At 37.6% G+C, this 22,277-nt stretch overlaps 1 protein-coding gene across 5 annotated transcripts in view; it reads left to right on the plus strand.

The window, feature by feature from the left end:
* Positions 1-22,024, plus strand: part of LOC109091011 (PDZ domain-containing protein 2-like) — a 70,213-nt gene extending 48,189 nt beyond the window's left edge. For all 5 annotated transcript variants that reach the window (XM_042724511.1, XM_042724509.1, XM_042724512.1 and 2 more), the window contains 19 exons: positions 1,275-1,374; positions 1,673-1,821; positions 3,218-3,337; positions 3,600-3,714; positions 3,856-3,929; positions 4,120-4,336; positions 5,447-5,564; positions 7,174-7,306; positions 9,559-9,631; positions 9,903-10,006; positions 10,936-11,110; positions 11,216-12,078; positions 13,382-13,526; positions 16,074-18,849; positions 19,207-19,324; positions 19,708-19,809; positions 20,002-20,275; positions 20,410-20,544; positions 20,680-22,024. In XM_042724511.1, the coding sequence (XP_042580445.1) occupies positions 1,275-1,374; positions 1,673-1,821; positions 3,218-3,337; positions 3,600-3,714; positions 3,856-3,929; positions 4,120-4,336; positions 5,447-5,564; positions 7,174-7,306; positions 9,559-9,631; positions 9,903-10,006; positions 10,936-11,110; positions 11,216-12,078; positions 13,382-13,526; positions 16,074-18,849; positions 19,207-19,324; positions 19,708-19,809; positions 20,002-20,275; positions 20,410-20,544; positions 20,680-20,846 (5,958 nt within the window). In that variant the 3' untranslated portion in view covers positions 20,847-22,024. The remainder of the gene's footprint in view (positions 1-1,274; positions 1,375-1,672; positions 1,822-3,217; positions 3,338-3,599; positions 3,715-3,855; positions 3,930-4,119; positions 4,337-5,446; positions 5,565-7,173; positions 7,307-9,558; positions 9,632-9,902; positions 10,007-10,935; positions 11,111-11,215; positions 12,079-13,381; positions 13,527-16,073; positions 18,850-19,206; positions 19,325-19,707; positions 19,810-20,001; positions 20,276-20,409; positions 20,545-20,679) is intronic.
* The last annotated feature ends 253 nt before the right edge of the window (positions 22,025-22,277 follow it).

A 22,277-nucleotide genomic window follows, 5' to 3' on the forward strand; every position in this document is an offset into this window, starting at 1 on the left:
GGTTAGAAGGGGAAAACACTGTGGTATGTTTTTCACAGCAGACAAGGAAGAGCTGTATTAATGTGGTGCCATGAAGCAAGAGGTTTTCTGACATCAAAATGCCATTGGCAATTATTACAAAAATAAATCCACTACCATTGCCACACACAATAAATATTTAAAGAACATTTAAATCAACTTAATATCAATCAGTGTTATGCAGGATTTTTCTTGGTTAAAAGTCTTCTATGATAGCTTATGTACAAAGACTGTTCACTACATAATTGCAGTGAATTAACATAATGACTTAATTGCATTTATGTTTATAGTTATTAGTGATCATTTAAGCATGTGTAACCTTTTAAATTTGACCCAGAATTTTCTGCTTGAAAGTGCTGTGACAAGTCAAGCTAACTTAACACCTTATTTAGCACATTTTGTGGTTACCATATAAAAGCAGTGATCACAAGAGAGTCATCTTAAAAAAGTAAAAAAAAAAAAAAAAAGATTACACTGCACATTTTGGGTCACCAAAAACATCATTGTACACTACCATTTGAAAGTTTATGGTTGATAAGATTTTTTTTATGTTTTTGCAAGTCTTATGCTCAGCAAGGCCAAATTTATTTAATTAAAAATATAGTAAAACAGTAATTGTAAAATACTATTACAACATAAAATAACACGTTAAATAGATTTTAAAATGAAATTTATTCATGTGATTGCAAAGCTGAAATTTCAACAGCAATTACATTAGTATTCATTGTCACATGATTCTTCAGAAACCTTTCTAAGAATTTCTTATTATTATCCATGTTGAAAACAGTTGTGCTGATTTTTTATTTTTTTATATAAATACTTTGTAAATTTTTACAGTAAAGTTGACAGTACTTAAAAAAGCATCCTTGCTGAATAAAAGTATTCATTTCTTTTTTTACATTGTACTGACTTCAAAATTTTAAATGATTTCAATAACTTGACACATGACACATTTCCATTCCACACCTCCAAGAAGTCTCAAAGAAAACACTGGCTTTTGTTTACACGTGAGATTTGATCACCCTTTGTGAAAATATGAAAGCGTTCACCAGCATGAGTGTGCAACATTCTCTTCAGTCCTGCACAGTGAAGGGCAAACAAATGTTTATGGCTAACATTTTTAAGAGGAAGTGTCACAGGAAGCAGAGGAATGTTTACTCCATTTGCTTTCTTTCTCATGTTTAACCAGTCTGATGTCTTCTGCCTCTCTCTGTTCAAGGCATGTTCCCTAAATCCTTTTGTCTCCTTTCTTCCAGTTTACAGATTTTGACAGACTGGAGGAACGTGGCAGGTTTGAGAGTTCCAAGGGATGTTGCCGAAGCCCCACACCAATGAAGTTCCGTAGCAGATCTCAAGGTTAAACATGTCCAGTTGTATCAAGTCACAACACTGCTGAGCATGAAAACTTTTTAATGATATTAAACTGTATTGGAATATGGCCAAGGGTGGATCCACCAATTCTAATTTCTTTATGATAGATTTCCTGCACCAGATTAGTGTGTACTGAAATTGTTTAAATTTTTTTTATGATTCTGCTTGTTAATCAGCAGAGACATTTAGACATACGGAGATCAGTTTCTCCCGCCATGAATATAAATGACTGATTTAAGTGTGTTTACATTTCAAGTTAATGACTTGATGTCATTATGATCAGGTGGAGGAAGCCGCCTGGAGTCTGTTGGAGAAGACGATGAGCTTATCGTGGAAAACGGTGATGCAGGAAGTGATGTGGCAGAAAAGCCTGCGCGAGGAGGACGCAAACATTCCCTCCCGCAGCAGCTGGATACAGTTGGCATTCGACAGGTTTCTGCATCATTCAGCTCACTATTACTATTGCATATATGTGCGGATTACTGTTCTCATTAAAAGTTAAAGGGGTCATGAACTGCCTTTATTTTTTTATTTTGTACTGTTCTCTGAGGTCCACTTATAATGTTATCAAGATTTTTACATCAAAAAAGTCATAATTTAGAAGTAACAGGCTGTTTTCTGTCCTGTTTTGACCTCCCTCATTGGAACACTTCGATTAAATAGCTGTGGCAGATTGTAGACTCTGAAGTAAACACCCATTGCTATGATTGGCTCACAGCATTGTCTTTTAGTTTTAATCTTTCTGAAAATCCTATGTGGAATTGTGCCTTGTTTTTAAACGAATCCACTGTAAAATGAAGTGAACAAAGGACCAAGTTCTTACTGACGTGGTCTGAAAGTTCATGAAACTAAAGTTCATCGTTTGGTTTCTGTGTAGACTCTTGTTATTTACACTACAGTACATGTGTGAATCAGTGGGCGGGGCTAAACAGGCAGTGATGTAGAAGCAGGTGTTGATCATCTTCTGTGGAGGCGGTTTTTAGCCACACTTTTACATCACAGAGTGGTACATTCCACAAGCTATCATTTTGAAAGACTGGCTTCAACAAAGCTGCTTATAGACTAACGAGAAAATTTTGACTTCTGAAACTTACAGAATGTTTTTATGGCACAATGATCTCTTCTATATGAAAAGATATTTAATCGAAAGATGTGTGAATAATTTAATCATTACCTCAGATCAATATATATATATATATATATATATATATATATATATATATATTTGTAGTCTTATAAGTTTATTTAAGTAAGTTATGGATTGGTTGGTGAGATGAATTTTTTCAATAAGTGGAGTGTAAAGTTTTGTTTTTAAATTCAATTTTTTTTTTTTTTTTTGTAAAAAATATAATTTTGCATAAACTCTGACATATTCTGTAAAATACGATTTAATATATTTAATTATATGAGAAAAAAACAAAAACAATATAGGGCATCAATTTCCAGGGACAGTTGTCATATAAATGGTTTAGCATCAGTTTTCGAAAATTTAATTTTACCACAGAATGCTTTAATTCACCATTAACAATCAAGTGTTCTAGATAGCCCTGTGATAAGCTTAAATGTAGTATCCTTTTTATAATATAATAGCCTCAATTTGTTAGCTTTTTCTTCACAATAACATTAGCACAATAGCATTTACATTTACATTATCTCAGCTGTTGCTTTTAAAGTGACTTACAAATGAGGAAAAGCATTTACAAAGCATTTCATAGTTATGAATTACTCAAGGTAGCTGCTTACTTTCCTCACAATTAAACACGATAAAAATAATGCTTATTTTATCATCTGTTTGTTTATTCATGACCTCTTTTATCATCCTCTTCAGGAATATCAAATTGTGAAGAAATCGGCTCGTTCCCTGAGCACTGTTCAAGTGGAATCTCCATGGCGACTGGCACAGCCATCCATAATCTCCAACATTGTCCTAATGAAAGGACAGGGCAAGGTGAAGGAGGCCCTGCATCCAGGACAATACACACTGTCACCATGCGGATTCACATATATAGCGTTTTGGATATAAAATGCTTTGATCTTGTCATTTTTTTTATTTATTTGAGGGTGATTCACTCTCTGATTCATATTGTAACGAAAGGGATACAGAGGTGCACAATGAAACCTCTATGCAGAAACCATTTCATATATCAGATGCATCACCACCTGTGCTTTTGTGAATCCAGGCTCATAGAGATGTGTCTTTGAATGTGTAGGGTCTCGGCTTCAGCATTGTTGGTGGGCAGGATTCAGCCCGGGGGAGGATGGGTATATTCGTCAAGACAATTTTCCCCAATGGAGCGGCTGCAGCAGACGGGAGACTGAAGGAAGGTAGATGGACACTCCTGATCATGATACAGTAGATCTAATGCACTTGTCATCAAAGCAGTTGGACCTCAACCACATGGCATGAGGATTTGGCTTTTATCTTGAGCTTTTTCGCTGGTGAACGTTTCTTTTTCCTCCATTCAGGTGATGAGATATTGGAAGTGAATGGAGAGTCTCTTCAAGGCCTCACGCACCAGCAAGCCATTCAGACCTTCAAGGTAAACTGCTCAGTCACCCCAGAAACACCTGCAGTGGTCCATAAAACCTCAGAAAAGAATTAACTCCGGACTGTTAATCTCAGGCCCTTTTCTTTGAATTATGTGTCATTGGAAAAAACGGAAATTACTAGGAATTCTTAGGTGTTCGTCCCATTAAGCATCTAATGGATAACGTTTTTCTCCTTTTCAGCAACTGAAGAAGGGAGTAGTTACCCTAACTGTGAGGACCCGTCTGAGAAGCCCAAGTCTTACACCCTGTCCCACGCCCACCCTACTCAGCAGATCCAGCTCTCCAAACTCAAATGCCAGTGGTGGGACTCCAGTCCCTCCTAGCTTTGAAGATGGGGACTCTCGTAAGGGGCCTGGTCCCAAAGATCGCATTATCATGGAGGTTACACTAAACAAAGGTACAATCATGAATTTCTGATAAAACAAACAGTTTGGTCTCATTAAGATTTTTTTTTTATTTTTATTTTTTATAATTTTTACAAGGACATTGCAAGGATGCATTCAATTGATCAAAAGTGACAGTAAAGAGACATTATGTTACAAAAGATTATTTCCAGTAAAGGTTGTTCTTTTGATCTTTGTATTCATCAAAGAATTGTGGGGAAAAAAACACTGTTCGCTAAATTACATTTTAAAATATATTAAAATAAAGAATATTTGTTATATATAATATTATAATAACATTTGTTAAATATTTGTAATTTTTATCAAATAAATGCAACCTCGGTGAGCATTAGAGACGTCTTCAAAAACATGAAAATTCTTACAGAACCTAAACATTTGAACATTAGTGTAAATAAAATGAACAGAAGCCAGCTGTACCACCACAGTAATAGTTTTGCTTGTTCACGTGTACTTTGTTTGCTTTTTGTAAATTGCTCTTCCAGATTTTATTGTTCTGGGAAGAAAACAGTCTTGAGAATAAACATTATCCCTGTATTAATTTAATAATCAGCTAATTGCAAAGTTATTGCAACACTCCTTTCCACTTGAAATTAACACATGATTTTTTTTATTCCAAGGAAATGGGCTTTTATGGTTATTTTCATTAACATGGACACACACCTGTGCATCAGGATGAATGTGTGTTTAAGTCTTAAGGCTCATTATGTGTCCAAATAAACCGTCCTGCCAAAATGAAAACTGTTATTCTTGGATCGTCATGCTAATAAATAGACCTTCCAAATGCCTTTCTCATTATTTGAGTTCTGTTAACTTCTTCACTTCAGGGACCCAACATACTTCTTTGACATGAAGGTTGTTATTGCAGTATGTGTGCATATTTAACTTACAAATATGTAAGTCTTTTAAATCAAAGACTCTAATTTCCTTTAGGTTCAGTGGGTAATTTTACCTTGAAGTTGTTGTATGTATTTGAGGAAGCATTAAAGATTTCCCAACCATTGCAATAGAATATCTAGAATCCCTTGAACCCCAGAAATAAGACTCAGAAATCATGCCTGATGTGTAGTAAACCATTTGGCAATGCTGTTTTTTGTGTGTTTCAGAGCCAGGTGTGGGGCTGGGTATCGGTGCCTGTTGTCTAACACTGGAAAACAGCGCTCCTGGGATCTACATCCACAGCTTGGCTCCAGGATCTGTTGCCAAAATGGATAGCAGACTCAGGTAGTAACTTAATAACTTTTGGTTATATAGTGGTCATGAGGATCCCACCCAGATTCACATGTCTCATATACAGTAGCTGAGTGGTAAATTAATATTCATTATTTCTTATTCAGGTCTCAATTTTTTTTTTTTATGTTGAACAGTGGTTAATCAGTAGAAAGTGTGGCTTGAAGCAAATCGGACTTTTTAGTTTAGGTGCACTTCTAAGAAAAAAAAAACCTTATGGCATATTTCTAAGTAAAAAACAAAATAACAATATGTTTCTATAAAAAAAATTATAAAATGGTTTCATCATGGCTAAAGTATTGAACTTTTCATGTACTTAAGAGTAAATGGTGCTAGTTTGTCTGATTTAGCAGACACTGTACCCCTTTGAGCAATCATTCTTCACTTACAGTTAATTAAGGAAGGGAGCGGCAGGAATAAGACCCCACTAGGGAGAACAATCACATAGATCTTCATTTTCCCTACAGAGCCTACAATGTGTCTGTACACGTGTTTGAAGCTGATTATTTATTTATTTTTAATTTGTAAAACATCAATAAACCTCGTTTGTTATTCGTTGTCTGCATTTTTGTATGTGATTTGCTAGAGTTTGTGTGTGCTTGCTGCTTTTTAGATGAAACACCTCACAGACTGAAAAAGAATGTGCAATAAGAGCCAGAAAGCCATGAATGGGGTCTTTATGGCAGGAGATTGAGGTCCTGAATGTTAGATCTAGTTGTGAAAGTGTTTGCAGCTGTCTGAAGGGAAAGATAAGACTGTAATACACTTTCAGGCATGTCTATTTTTACAACAAATGCAATTGGGTTGACACTTAAAATACCCTTGGATTGCATACATCAGTGGTAATCCCCATTATCATGTGATATATGTTATACTCTATCGTTCAACAGTCTAGACCTAAATATATTTAGAATGTTCTTATTGAATATAAGCCTAATAAATCTCTTAAATCATTAGGATTGAGTCGGATAAAAATATGTAGGGTTCACTCCAAACATGCTGAGACAGCTTTAAGTTATTATGCCACCCACAGCTGGAACCAGCTTCCAGAAAATATCAGATGTCCTGCAGCGTTATCCACATTTAAGTCCAGGCTGAAAGCATGAATGTAAAATTTATCAGTTTACGCTATCATTCAAAATTTGTGGTTGGTAAGATTTTTTTTTAATGCTTTTGAAAGATTCTCACTTCTTATTCTCACTAAACCTGAATTAATTTGATCAAAAATACAGTAAAAACAGATTAATATTGTGAAATATCATTACAATTTAAAATAACCGTTTTAGATTCTATTATTTTAAAATGTAATTTAATCCTATGATTGCAAAGCCCATTACTCCAGTCTTCTGTTTAACATAATCCTTCAGAAATCATTCTAATATGCTGTTATGCTGCTCAAGTAACATTTCTTACCTTTATTATGAATGTTGAAAATACTTCTGGAATAGAAATACTTCATCCCTTTAAAAATATATTTTTAATGCGAAATAAAGTTTTTATTTCTTTTTTACTATCAGTTTAAATTACATTGTGCTACATGAATAAATTTGCATTGCCAATATGTACGTGATATTGATGACTAATGTGTGTATGTATGTATCAGTCGAGGAGACCAGCTCCTGGAGGTGGACTCTGTGAGCCTGAGACACGCAGCGTTGAGTGAAGCCTATGCTATCCTGAGTGAATGCGGACCCGGCCCAGTCAGCCTCATCATCAGCCGACATCCAAACCCCAAAGTAAGAGCCAAACATGTGAAGCCCCACCACGGTATCTTATTTAGCGTCAGTATAGAAATTACTGTATTTACAAACTATCATCTCATTAACAACTGAGAATCAATGGTAGTATAAGGGAAAGTTCACCCAAAAATGTAAATTCTGTCATTAATTACTCTCGTCATTCCAAACTCATGAGACCTTAAGAAATTAAGATATTTTTTATGAAATCCGAGAGCTTTCTAACTCTTTATAGACAGCAATGCAACTACTACGTTCAAGACCTAGAAAGGTAGTAAGGACATTGTTAAAATAGTCCATGTGACACCAGTTGTCCAACCTTAATTTTATGAGGCCACAAGAATCATTTCTGTGCACAAAGAAAATAAAAATAACGACTTTATTCAACAATTTCAACGTGTCAGTCTTCGACGCTTGTTCACGAGAGTACCACAAAGCATGCGTGTGATGCTGCTGATGCAGGAGCCGGCGTTCTGACCTAGAACCTGAAAGAGAAAAAAATGTTGAATGAAGTCATTTTTTTTGTTTTCTTTGCGAAAAAAAGTATTCTTGTAGCTTCATAAAATTAAGGTTGAACCACTGATGTCATATAAACTATTTTAACTTTGTCCTTACTACCTTTCTGGGTCTTGAATGTGTCTATTGCATTGTCCAGGGTCAGTAAGCTCTTGGATTTAATAAAAGATATCTAAATTTGTGTCCTAAAGATTAACAAGGGTCTTACGGGTTTGGAACGCCATTAGAGTGAGTAATTAATGACCGAATTTTTATTTTTGGTGAACTATCTCTTTAATAGTTCAGTTCAGAGGGTGCAACTTTTTTAGGGTTAATGTTCCATGAAAATAAATTATTGTAATGTCCGTATAAATATTAATAATGTAAACGCCCCCTAGTTTTAGAACCGAATTTAATGTATGAATAAATAAACCCCACGCACCGGTGTGGTGATGTGGTCACACTCCTTCAGTCACAAGGGCCTCTTCCTCTGCCAGACTGCTGCAAGTGGAAATCAAAAGCACCATCCACCTGTTAAGTTGTAATTTGCTAGCATGAATCATTGAAGCCTGACAAAAAGTAAACAACATTCCTCTCTCCCTTGTGCTGGCACAACTTGGTTTTCATCCACCTAATGAATCAAGATGTTGAGAAATGCGGCTGGGTTGGGGTACAGCGGGAGATTTTGGTGGTTAGAATATGCTGACTGTTCACTCGGCCTGATAAATGAGAGCCAGTGCTAATGTGCCATGAGCAGAGCAGTGTTAGGACTAGCTTAACACTTACCATGTGACACAAGGTCAGAAGCCTTTCTCAAAGGTTCATTAATTACTTAAATCAGCACATGTAACATGTTATTTTATAGATATTTATTCTTTTTTTTTTTTTTAGATATGCTCCTATAGACTGCAAAGTCCAAGTTTTTGTCTTGGCATAAACACATATTTGGCCCAAGGCTAGTGGCTCAGATACAGAGGAGCTGAAGTTTTCCTTGGGTGGATTTGTTGTTAAAGATAGCAGTGTTTTTAAGCGTGTTTTCGCCATACAGGTGCATGTGGCGTGAAGCGTCTGTTTTTGCACTTGGATGTTGAGTGTTTCTTTTATTATGTTACATTTGATCGATTCTTTTGAGTTCAGAAAGACCTGTATTGAAGTCAACAATAAAAGTCAACTGAAATAGATCTGGCAAAACCTGATCTCATCTCGAGACAGTCATGCCTCTTGTAGCAGAGTTGTATAAATGCAAATTGGGATCTGCCTGTAGTAGAGTGCTTCAAAGTGTGGTGTCAAAACAACTAGGTTAAATGGTTCACATTGTTTAAATGTAATTAGTATTATGAAATACCAGAAACAGAATCATACATTTCTTAATGTATTTCTCAGTGAATGCTTTAATTTGATTTCTGAAATTATCATTGTATTTTTTTTGTTATTCGTTTAATATATTTTTAATAAAAATACATCTTAGTGATTGTAAGGTAGGACATAAAAATGGTTATTTAAGGTTACATTTAAAGTAAAATAAAACAGAATTATAAAGAAGATTCTAGGCAGCTTACTCTGCTTACATCACAGTGCCATCTGGTGGTCAGAAAATATATTTAGTCATTTACCTCATTTTAAGGTAAACAATAATCAAGATATGATACTTTATATTTGATATTTATTAAGACTGAAGCTAAGCATATAGCAAAGTTTTTCCACGGTCCTCAAAATTCAATGTCTGAGTGTTTTGTATCGTCATTTCTCACCCTCAGGTGTCTGAACAGGAGATGGATGAAGTGATCACTCGCTCCACTCACAGAGACAGTCATTCTTCCCACACGCTCGGTAAACTGCCTGCTCTGTTTTGGTCTGACTGTGGCCACTTTTCTCAGGGCTCTAAAAGCCACAAGGTTTAGTTTATGGGTTTTAGTTTAATTCTGAAAAGCTCTGTTTTGGCTTTGATTTATTAAGTTCATATTAAGTTTTCAAATATTTGTTTTGAAATTCTGATGCAGCTGTATTCTCTGATTAGATAACTGGAGATCAGTGGTTTGTACCTCAGCAAGAAATACAGCTATTTTTTGACTGTCATTTTCTTTTGTGCTGTCTTTCACAGGGCTGCCGTCGAAGAGTCCATCTCCCACTGTTAAAGTCAAGCAGGGTGAGGGTAATCCTGCTCTCAGCTGGACCATGAAGAGATTCCTTGAGCCAGCCAGCAGGGTAAACTAGAAACTTTTGTCTGCAGAGGTCTCAACTTGGAATTGATCAAATCCATAAAACTTTGCTGCATTTAAATTGCATTTGAGGTACAATGAAACAAGTGCTCGGACACTGAAGTCACACTGAAAATGAGATGAAAATGAATGTCTTTGCATGAAATAACAAAATACCACACTAAGTGGTGTTTACTTAAAGACAGGTAGCAAGAACACACTTTTCAAGCAAACAGTCCACAAAAGCACATTTTTGCTACATTTCAAATGATAAAGCAAGATATTTTGTTCAAAATTAGTACCTATGACTTCTTGCATACACTACAAACCCCCTTTCATTTTGAACCCTGAAAAATTAAAAGGAAAAATTAAGGTCTGAAAGGGAGTTAGTTCCATAAAATCTAGACAATCTAGCATGGTTTATTTGCACAAGCCACTTGCTTTAGTATTTTGTGACAGCAACATTTTTAAGTTTGACTTAAGCATCCAAATACTTTTTTGGCACAATACTTAGGTTATTTCACCCAAAAATGAAAATTATGTCACGAATTACTCACCCACATGTTGTTCCAAATGCGTAAGACCTTTGTTCATCTTTGGAACACAAATTAAGATATTATATAAGATAATTTTGATGAAATCCGAGAGCTTTCTGACCGTACATGGACAGCAAAATAACTGTCATGTTTTATAGCCAAGAAATGTAGCAAGGACATCTTTAAAATAGTCCATGTGACATCAGTGGTTCAACCGTAATAAAATGCAGAAAGCTCTTGGATTTAATCAGATATATCTTAATTTGTGTTTCAAAGATGAATGAAGGTCTTACACATTTGAGTAATTTATGACAGATTTTTAATTTTTGGCTGAATTATCCCTTTAATGTTGTTGATCTTCAGAAAGATTTTAATTTTATATCTTCATCTGACCTTGCAGCAAGGTTCATTGAGTTCAGAGGCAGAGCTCTCTCAGTATTTCTCGGTTCACGATGCACCCAGCCATTCTTCCCTTTCTGAGACCATGGCGATGGGATCCAGTGATGACGACATGCTGCACAGTAGCAGGAGCTGTAATACATCTATGGAGGAATCAGCAGCACCTCGGCCGCATGGTAACATTACAGAATCTGAAGTGTCATGTTGATAAAAAGATCAGTGACAGTTTATCACCAGAGTGTGTGTGTGTGTTTTTTTTTTTTGTCCTCTTATCATAACAGTCTATCAGGATTGCTCCTATAGGGGTTCAGACAGTAGTCCCACAACCCCAGAATGTTGTAAAGCCTCTGGAGGGGCTGGTCGCACTGCAGACCCACCCCAACAGGCCAGCGTGGGAAGCAGTCCGAGTTCTGTTCGCAGCCCACTTCTTCGTCAGCGTCGGGTCATATGCTATGATGATGAACCTAGCGATGATGAAACCGGCCTTGAAGAGGACAGTGGCCCTTTCCGTCGCCGCCTTCGCGGGGTCTCGGATGTCGGCCACCACCACCACCAAGAGGAAGACTCTGGTATTGTAATAGCAACGTCATCTGTCGAGGTCGATGATGAAAGCCAGGATAGCAGTGAGAGCCACAGACAGATCGGCAGTGAACCGGCCACTCCGCTCTACGGCAGCTCGCTCGAATCTGAGGAAGGACCTAGTGGCCAGCCTAGCCCCGAATCTCCCTTCATGTCCATTCGCTGTATGGAGGCAGCCGGAGGAACAAACCTCGGCATCAAAAAAGATGCCCATCGAGAAGGGCAGGAGGTCAAACGCTCACCCAAGCTGGAGCACAAAGCTGTGACTCGTGTCAAGAGCATGATGAGCATTGAGTGCCCCAACCCTCCACAAAGAGCCAAGGGTGAAGAACAACCTTTACTCCCAGCAACCGCTGCCCAGGTTGCACAGAACAACACACGGCCGCCCTGCAGGATGCTGCACTGCAAGAAGGGGGAATCCAGTGAGTTAGCAGGGGTTTGCACTATTGAGACAATAGTGCTCCAGCGTAACGAGACTGAGTCTTTCGGTCTGGATCTGGAGATTAAATCTGCTCCCCTCAAGGTGCTGATCACAGGGCTGAGACCGGGAGGCGTTGCGGAAAGGGTAGGTTGGAAATTGTGAATGTTTTGATTGATTGTAGTGTTTTTAACATTCAGCTATGGCTGAAAGAGAAAGAGACTTTTAACATTTGAGTGGTACGGTCCCACATATGGCATTTTTATTTCCGTGCCACTGGGAGTACGGTCCCACATATGGGATTTAGAAAGTTTGGTGAAGTCACATAACTGTCAAATTCAAATTGTGCTTTTGCGCTTTAGCTGGCGCTGAGCCAGAGAGAGACGTGCACTGCTCTTGTCATATTATCACAACTATGCAGTGTTCTTAACCACATAATACATATTTTAGGTTTCAGACATTTAAATACACATAAGTACTCACATTACAGATCGTGCTCAAGATCATTTAGAAAGATTTTTAAATGGGAAAACACTAATTTACAAATATTTGTGAATCAGAATATAAGATTGTTCATGACATGGTATGTAAGTTTTTGAATATTTTAAATAAAAAAAGGAAAAACGTAAGAAAAGCGATCCATCTGTCATACAGTGTTTTTGTGGCTGTGAAAATAGCAAAAGATTGACTTTCATGAGCATTTTTTGTGAATTAAAATTATATAATGTAACCAGTGTATTCCAGTTCCCAAACTGACAAGTCTAATGTAATGTACAAATGTACAACTGTGAGATCTTAGTTTTATTACAGGCTGTTTGTACACATGAAAATAAGTAACTAAATATGTACATGTATTTGTCAGTAGCATTTCATAAAAATAAATGAAAAATGTTACCACATTTGGTAACACTTTAGTATAGGGACAAATTCTCACTATTAACTAGCTGCTTATTAGCATGCCTATTATTAACATATTGGTTGTTTATTAGTACTTATTATTAGTACCCAATACCTAAAGTTAACAGCTACCTTACTAACTATTAATAAGCAGCAAATTAGGAGTTTATTGAGGCAAAAGTCATAGTTAATGGTTTGTTAATAGCAAAAATTGGACCTTAAAATAAAGTGTGATCCCACATTTTGTTTGTTTAGTATTGATGTTTGATATATTGTTAAGATGAATTACTGAATTGGATTTATAGCACCCCTATGTAATTTATTTTAAATTTTTTTATATATATCTTTCTTTCCCAAAAATGACTGAATGAATTGTTTATGGAACTGTTAAGGTACCAGAATTGTTAACTTCTTCACGATTCCCATCCTCACTGTTGATATAACACTTTGTGTCGGACAGCTGGTTGTGCTCGGAGGCATGGATGAGATATCTCCAGTATAAATCTGAGGAATGCATTTCACTCATTTCTTTCATGTCTTTCTATTCCTTCAGGAAGCCTCAGGGAAGATGAGCGTTGGTGATGAGATTGTAACAATTGGTGACACCCCTGTGTGTACGTCCACCTATCAGGAGATCTGTGACCTGATGCACAACCTGCCAGTCACATTGACCTTAGAGATAAAGAAGCCAGTCTCAGGTGAGTTGCATCCGGCATACAATATCTATTGCTTTCTGGAGTTAACCAATGAGGAGTCGATATTAGCTTTGCTGATGGATTTATCCCAAGTGGCAACCTTGCGGTCTTTCTCTTGAAACCAAAACGGAAGTGACTAAAACCGCAATTCATCGACTGGCCGCTAGAGGCTGGCTCCAAAAGGGTGTCAGTGCCATAGACTCCCCATGTTAAAATGCCCAACTTTACAGCAGAAAAAAATGCTTACAGCCTGGTACAAAAAGTGATTTTGGTCTATATAGCTCATGACAACTGTGAGGGGGTGAATTTTTTTTTATAACTCATCCCTTTAAATTATATTAAGCCTTAAAGTTATGCATAATTAAGGGGGCGTGGCCACTTGAGTGACAGGTGGATTGCCGCTGCTGTCACCACCATTGAGCTAAGTGGGCGTGGTTTCAGCAACCAGCTCCTGTCTCTTTGACCATTTTCGATTATCCGGTAGTGACGCTGCCAAGATGGCGATAGCCGGCTAAGCCAACTTTGAGCTTCAGAAACCTACGGGTGACGTCACGGAAACTATATCCATGTTTTTATAGAGTCTGTGGTTTTTCCCATGTATGTCAGCTCATTTAAATGTTCCAAAAGAAGGATGTTCACCCCAAAATGAAAACTCTTATCATTTACCCACACTTATATTGTCCCAAACCCATATGATTTTCTTTCTTCGGTGGAACATTCAAGCTTAAAAAAGAAGATAAATTCACCAAACAGTATAATAAAACTGGTTGAGTTTGATTTCTCTCACAAAAGAAATAATTTCTTATAGTACTTATTTTGCATGGACTGCTTTTGTGGTGCTTTTGCATCCTTGTTGTCTCTGTTCTTTGTGCTGTGGAAGAAATAAAATTATAATGGGTTTGGAACAACATAAAGGATTTCATTTTTGGATTAACATAATTTTATAACCTCACAAGATATTTTTCCTGTTCTAATTAAACATCTTCTCTACACTACACTAGTAACTACACTGATACTGGTCCCAATTTACATGGACAATCTAATAATCAACATATGAGCTGGCTATGATCAATAATAGTTGTCAATTCTAGAATGCTTGTGTTATCCACATTCCCTCCTCCCTTCCCGCAGACTGTGGTGCTCCAGCAGATTTAAAGCTGTTTCCTAATTGTATAAACAATATATCAAAATATAGCAGGGTAAACAGGTCTTGTATAATATATCCTTCACAAGAGATTGCAAGCACAGTTAGAATTTCCACTGCAATAAAGAGATCAGTCTGTCTTTTCCCATGCTGCCTTAAAGAGATAGGAGTACTACAGGCTTCCCCTTTCTGGCAGTACCCTTCACCAGCTCAAAGGGAACTGCAGGCTCCTGGCTATTTGTCAATGGTGACTATTGATTACTTTACTACCGTAGCCACCGTAGATGAGTAGAGTAACAGCGCTGATGCTTCCTAGAGGCCGTTAGTCAATTAGAATTAGAGGAGTTTGGTGTTATTGCTCTGACTGCAACATTAAAATTTTAAATGAAAGATATAGCACATTCGTAAAATTTTGATCAAAACAGTTCTTACTAGGAGATCTTTTGAATCTCATTATGCAGAGCAATAGCAAGAAACAACTGTTATATAGTGTATTAATAAGTGTCTGTCTTTGTCTGTCTATACCTGCCGTCATCTGATGTTTATACTGTATGCGATCAATCTTGTTCATCATATAGATTAGAGCATATGCTCATATGCATTTATGTAAATATGAGCATTTATCAGCTGTGTATATGAGGTTTAGAATAACACGCATTCCATCATGTTGAATATACCACCAGGTCTACCCTTTTTAGTTATGCCCTGTAAAATACCCTTTGAATGCATTCAATATTTCAGGAAATTTTGCATATTTTACATTTGTCTGTTTAATCATGAATTAAATATTCAGAGGTGTCTGCTTCAGATAAAACTGAGCTAAGTCTTAGAAAATATGCCTCCAGGATGCCAGTAGTACATCATTGGAAACAATACAAAAATCCTTTCTCTGCGGATTGCCTTTGTCTTTGTGTCCCACCAATCCCTAGGTATGCTCGGAGTGGGACTCACCTTTTTTTCTCAGAAAAGTCATTTCATAGTAGTCCAAAGTTTCCTACGGAGTTTTGGCTCTGTGGTGCTGACTTTGAACAACATTACTGAATAACAGAATCAGTGAAATATCAGACTATGAAATGAACTGCAATGGTACTGATTTGGGTTTCTTTTAGTATAATTTGCTATGCATATTTGTAGGTCAATGGAAATGATTAGTTGAAATAGTTTTCCAATGGAATGTTGATTTATAATACAGGCAATTTGTAGCTTTCTCGCAGGCTTCAGTGGTGCACTTGTATGGTAGGATTTATCTTGATGTAACGTCGTCATATCCAGCCTTTCTGTTTAACCGTTTGACATGTTTTAACTGCCTATTATTGATTTGAAGTACAAACTGATGTGATGAATCGTGTTGATTAACTGAATATGATATAATGTGTAACCATAGTGTATTTTGTCCATATTTGCAGCTGTAGATCGACTTTCTAGCCTGATTATGTCTTCTGGCTGTGAGGGCTCGTCTAAAATGGAGACACCTAGACCTCCAGAAGAAAGGAATCATATGGACAAAACTATTGTTGCAGCCCAAGAAAGCCTTTCAACAGAAACAAATGTGAAACAGGCATTAGATATCCACAGCAACAGCATTCCCATCACTAATATTGATGATGTCATAACTGAACTGAATTTAGCAGAAAGCAAAGAAAAAGACAAAAGTGTCTTGGATTCCACAGATGCAAGTGCAAAAACAGAAGAGTGCAGTCAAGTAGACGAAAGAGGGACTGCAGCACAATCGCAACCTAACCTTCTGGATCTCTCTGCCCTAGATGTGGGGAACAGCGCTTGCCATTTTCCTGTAGGAAAAACTTTTTTAAATAGTTACTCAAGGAACTTTAATAGTCTGGGAGAGGACATTGTCCCTCTAGAGAAAGGACATGGAGAGAAACCAAGTATGTACAGTCTGGTGGAAGATGGTGACTCTGAAAGTGACTCTGCAGACAGTGCTGTCAAAGTAGAGCCGTCTCAAGGTCACTGTGAGGGTCCTGAGGACACTGATTCAGATGAGGAAGAGGTTGAGCTCTGTTATAGCACTGTCAGTCAGCCTGCATTCAGCCAATCAGAGGGCAGCTGTCTGCCAGATAGAAAAAGCATGGCCAATTGCCAGACTTTTGACAGTCTTGCTAGTGGAGGCATACTTGCTAGTATGGATCTCCACAACCCTCTGTCACTCACAATGCAAGACAAGGATTCCCAAGATAATCATTCTGTCTCTAAGTTACCAGATCCACTTTGCCCTCAAGTTTCAGGTGATGACCTCCTAAATGGGGAGAGTGGACACACTCCCACACAATATGAGGCAATGTGTGCATCTCAGAGAACACCATCAAACTGCAACACTGATGAAAAATGTGAAACCATTTCAAAATCTGTTCAAATCTGCCAGACACCAACAGGTGTCCCTCGTCCCACTGTTACTCAGGCTATTAGTCACGTCACCCCAAGAAGTCAAGAGAGGACAACTGAGTTGCTCTCAGATACATCTCAGTCAGTAGAGAAACTCAATACTGGGCAAGTCCCACCGGGGTCAACTTTGTCACAGCCCAAGGCATTAAATGGCAAAACTAGTGGGCAGGCCTCTTCTACAATTGCTCCAAAAGACAAGGAGAGAGAGAAAGTTCATCCTATACTTGACTTGAAATCATCAGTTTCCCAAACCCAGAGTAAATCCACCTCTTCTTGTGTCAAATCTTTGGGAACTAAATCCCTTAATGACACTCCTATCTCTCCTCTGCTGAGAAGTAGACTCAAAGTTGATGATAAAAAGTCAAATACCTGTTCTAAACTTAAAGGTCTAAGTATTAAGAGTAAATCCAAAGACCAAGAACAGTCTGTCTTTAGAACGCCAAGGGTGGAAAGTCCAGGACAGAAAAAAGCTCTTAGCTCACCAAGTCAGTCTCCTAAACTTATCTCCAAAAGAACTACACCAACTGGTAGCCCTAAATCCACCAGGACATCTGAGAAGATCAGGGTTACTTCTTGTAAAACTGACCAACCCACTGTGTCCAGTGTCTTAAAGACAAATTCCATCAACACCACCAAAGAAGAACTCAAGCCTTCCAAGAAGGAACAAGTCTCAGACCTAAAGGAAGTCTCAAAATCAGAGGTCACTGTCATCAACACTCAAAGAACTTTCATTGAGGTACGACTTTCATCCTCTTCATCATCTACACCTGTGCTGACACGCAAGGAAGTTGGGAATGCAAGTCATTTAAGCTTGGCCTCGATGTTGGTTGATCAAGTCCATTGGGAGGAATCAAATTCAGACTCCTCTCTTGGAAGACACGCTGTCCCATTAGAATCAACCAATTCTTTGTCTATTTCTTCTCACCATAATGGTACTAATAAATCAAATGAAACTTCTTGCAATGGCCAAGAAGAAAATCTCCTCAGGAACTCAAATAATAAAGATGATGCTTCTAGTCTCAAAACAAGCTTATCCAAACTGTACCTAAAGGGACTAGACCGCAGGAGCTGCTCTACAGACATTAGTGGGTCTCTTGACCCAAACCCCTTCTCAGTTCGTCAAAGAATACAGTCCTTTGAGAATCTAGCCAGCTTTGATGGATCTGTCATAAAGTGTATAGACATACCGTTTTATACTAATAACTCAAAGCCACCTCTGAACCGGAGGTTATCTGGTTATGCTGGATCTGTTAGCAGTCAGTCCAGTGACAGCCGTTCTTTGAGGAGGAGTTTCAGCTCTTGTGTAGACAATTTGAGCTCAACCCCATCTCCACCGTTTCCACAGAATTCATCTTCCACCTCAGTTGTCACCATCTCTGAATCAACTCCTCAAAACCAAACCACAGAAGCTGTTATGAAGGAGAAGGTGAGAAATGAGGCCTCTGTGAACCAGCCTGCTGTACACACACCACCCGTACTGCGCTCCCGCAATGCCCGCACACATGGAGGCCTGTCGCGCTCCAAACTGAGAGAGATAAAGGCACTGAGCATGCCTGAACTGGACAAGTTGTGTACTGAGGATTTCACCAGTGACCCTGGAAATGTGATCTTTAAGACGGAGCTGGAAATCTACCCTTGCAGGTCCATAGACCCAGCATCGCACAACCTGCAGTGCACTGTGGTGACCAGGGTGAGCAGGGTTGATGCTGGGGTTCTTGGTTCAACCAGCAATGGGGATCAACATGAAGGCCAAATCACAGGGCTCTCATGCTGGTCTATAAGGTGAGGGAAGACCTGTTTATAATATGCAATGAAAAAATAGATTACAAGAGTTTACTACTCCTACAACAGCAGGCTAGTTGATTATTGAGTTTGCCTTTTCTACTTTAGTATTTTTATATTTAAAATTTTTAAGTTTTATTATGCTTTTTATATTTTAATGGTGCTTTAGGGTTAAATATCAGCACATATTCTATTTTTATTTCAGTGTTGTGTTGTGTGACACTGCACAAATGTTCCTGATGAAACCTCCATCCAGTATATTCAGCAACCATTAGCTGATTACATTTTAAAATTGCTGAGTTGGAGAAAAAAAAAAACAGTATTACAACTGACATCGGTATTGTTTTTCTCCAACAGTTTGAAAGATCTTGAATCTTCTTCTTTGGACCAAAATAAAGTGCAAGAAGTTCTGTGTTCCCTCAAAACCAAATTGGATGTGACAGGTCTCATACAGGAAACAAGCACTCTTTCAGAGGTAATTTATCATGTCTCAGGCTTCACAGTATTTTTCATGTTCCAAAAATGGTATTCAAAATGATTTGTTTACATATTATATTGTTTTAAAGTCTATTTAGAAAGCTCATATTTTTAAGAATAAAGATGATCTTGGCATTTAATGTTTCTTTTTAAAGATAGGGAAGATATGCCTTTAGATAGCAGTTAAAGAAATGCTTTTGTTTTGGCTTATTAATATTTATAAAGCTCACAATTTTTGAACTGTCACTTTTTTGTTATTTTTATCAGTCTGTTTTCCTAACAGAACAGTCATTGCTTTTATGGACCCTATTTATAGCTTTATATATTTTTCTTTAGATTTCAAAAGACGTTAACCAGTCTTGCACAAATCTTTTTATTTAGGTTAAAGATGACATTTACTTTGTGATCTTAACCAAAGAGCAAGGATCTGGACTGGGTTTCAGCATCGCCGGAGGAGTAGATCTGGAGCAGAAATCTATTACTGTAAGTGCTTTTGTTCAAGCAAAATGAATGATAAATAAATTATAATTCAGTAGCCATTTTCAGTAGCATTTATAATTACACATTATCTCCCCCTTGTGGTTTTCAAAGGAACCAGTAGTAAGATATAGCGTCAAATAAGATTCAATTAAGTGACCTTCTAAACTAAGTTTAAGCTATATTTCTTTGTCGCAGGTCCATCGGGTGTTCACTCGAGGGGTGGCAGGCGTGGAAGGTACCATTCACAGAGGAGACCGAATTTTGTCAATAAACGGGACCAGCTTGAGTGGTATCACACATGCAGAGGCGCTGTCCTGCCTTCATCAGACCAGAATGCCGAAGCAGGCATTAGTGATCATCCAGAAGGACAAGAACACTGAGCCAACATCACCTAGACAAGAACTTCCCCTTCAGACTGGAATCTGTCCTACTCCGGCTCATAGAGACAGCATCAGAGAACATAAAACAAGTGAGTATCTAGAGTCATTGTCACTCTCGTGGCAAAAGATTAACTCGCTATCAGTCTTTAACTTATTACCTTGGATTTTTATAATGGAGTACATACCTTTTTCTGTTCCTAATTGGCTTCTTGTTTTGTCGTAGGTGTGGAAGTGGGGCCAGACGGGGCTCTGAGTGTGGAGTTACAGAAGACTACAGCCGGTTTAGGGTTCAGTCTAGACGGAGGCAAAGCATCTGCCCATGGAGATCGACCTCTTTTCATCAAACGCATTTTCCGTGGTGAGTTCTCTACGCGAACATTTAAAGATGTCCACTAGGGGGAGACTAGTGTGTAACTTGTGTATCAAGAGAAAGCTTACCTCCTCTCCGAGCATGATAAGACTGTATTGTTTTGTGATTGTGTGATTGTGACAGGAGGCGCTGCTGAACAGTCCCGGGTCATTGATGTCGGAGATGAACTTCTAGCCATCAATGGCAGGTCTTTGCAGGGCCTTATGCATTACGATGCCTGGAACATCATTAAAACAGTCTCTGAGGGTCCTGTCCAGTTAGTCATCAGAAAACCCAGGACTTCAGTATGACGTCTGATCTATCTGCACGTGTCCAAACTGTGGTGGACTCTCTTTGTACATAGACATTGCATTCTTTTTATATGTCTGTTACAGGATCTCTATGATCTGATGAATTTTTTGCACATTGATTTTTATACAAACAGATGCTTCTGCAGATTTGTGGTAGACTCACATATGCGGGCTCAAGCTATTTTTAGTATGTCTTTGAACTTTGTATCTTATGGACTTTGTGATTTATTACTTTTTGGAGACATTTAAGCCTAATTGTAAGAATTCTAAATGATATAGTAATAACTGCTTCCCTTGTATAATATAATTTAATGACAATATTGTGAAAATTGGTTTATACTGTACGTATAGCTATGATTATATGGTGATGATGGAGACCACTAAAGAGTGTGTTCACTCTGCTCAATCTAATGGATTACAGTAGATCAACAGATATCAAACTCTATGTGAATCATAAAACAAGCTTTTGTTTTGAATTGGTTTATGACTTTAAAATGGATTTGTGGAATTGTTTCTTTTTTCCTGTTATCACAGTAATTTTTTACTGTTCCTTTTGATGATTGCAATTTTTGGGGGGTTTTGGTATTGACTTATTTTATCTTAAAGGTAAATTGTGTAATTTTAGTGCACTTCTATCTCCCCCATCTGTTCGGCCCTTGAACAGAAAAACAGGAAGCTGCACCCCAGACTCACGCTATTGGTTGAAGCACAAGATGACGAAAAAAAAAAAAAAAAAAACGCTGTGACAGAGCCACAGTGTTTACACTTGCTTCACCTTTAAATACTTGAATTCAATCTGGTTATTAACATTTAAAATACAATCATAGATTGAAAAAGTCACCTTAGCATACTTTAATTAGAATCATGACATTTCAGGTCTTTTGGTTATGTTTGATCATATTCTTTCAGCTGTGAATATTGTCATGTTTACCGTCTGAGACTTTCAGTAGAGTTGTCTCCCTGATAAAATATATCAGTGATGTTGTTATATTTTACTTGAATTGTCTTTGTGTAAATATTGAGGCTCCCACTGATTTTATTGTAATTTAATTTTGCTGAGTATTAAGCACAAATGTATTAACTATAGCGTATATGAAAAAAGCAATCATGAATATTTCTTTTGCCTATCTGACTTTTTGTTCTGCCCTTGTGAATAAAGACATCAGATATTTTTTAAATTTGCTATTTATTTTACTCATGCACAAATATTGCCTGTGAGAGCTAATTTTTTGGAGTGAAAAATCCATTTAATATGCAAGTCCTTGCAAATCTTTGTTTGCTTTTAGTTGTTCTTATGCAGCTACCTTGGTAACTGTGTTGTTAATGTTTGTTGTTCATTTCTTATATCCATATTAATGAATAGCTACTACATGCTCTTAATGAGAGGCACAATGGACTGAAGTGGTGTTTGATGCTAAACACACTGTCATA

This window comes from Cyprinus carpio, chromosome B5, assembly GCF_018340385.1.
Source record: "Cyprinus carpio isolate SPL01 chromosome B5, ASM1834038v1, whole genome shotgun sequence".
Taxonomy (NCBI): Eukaryota; Metazoa; Chordata; class Actinopteri; order Cypriniformes; family Cyprinidae; genus Cyprinus; species Cyprinus carpio.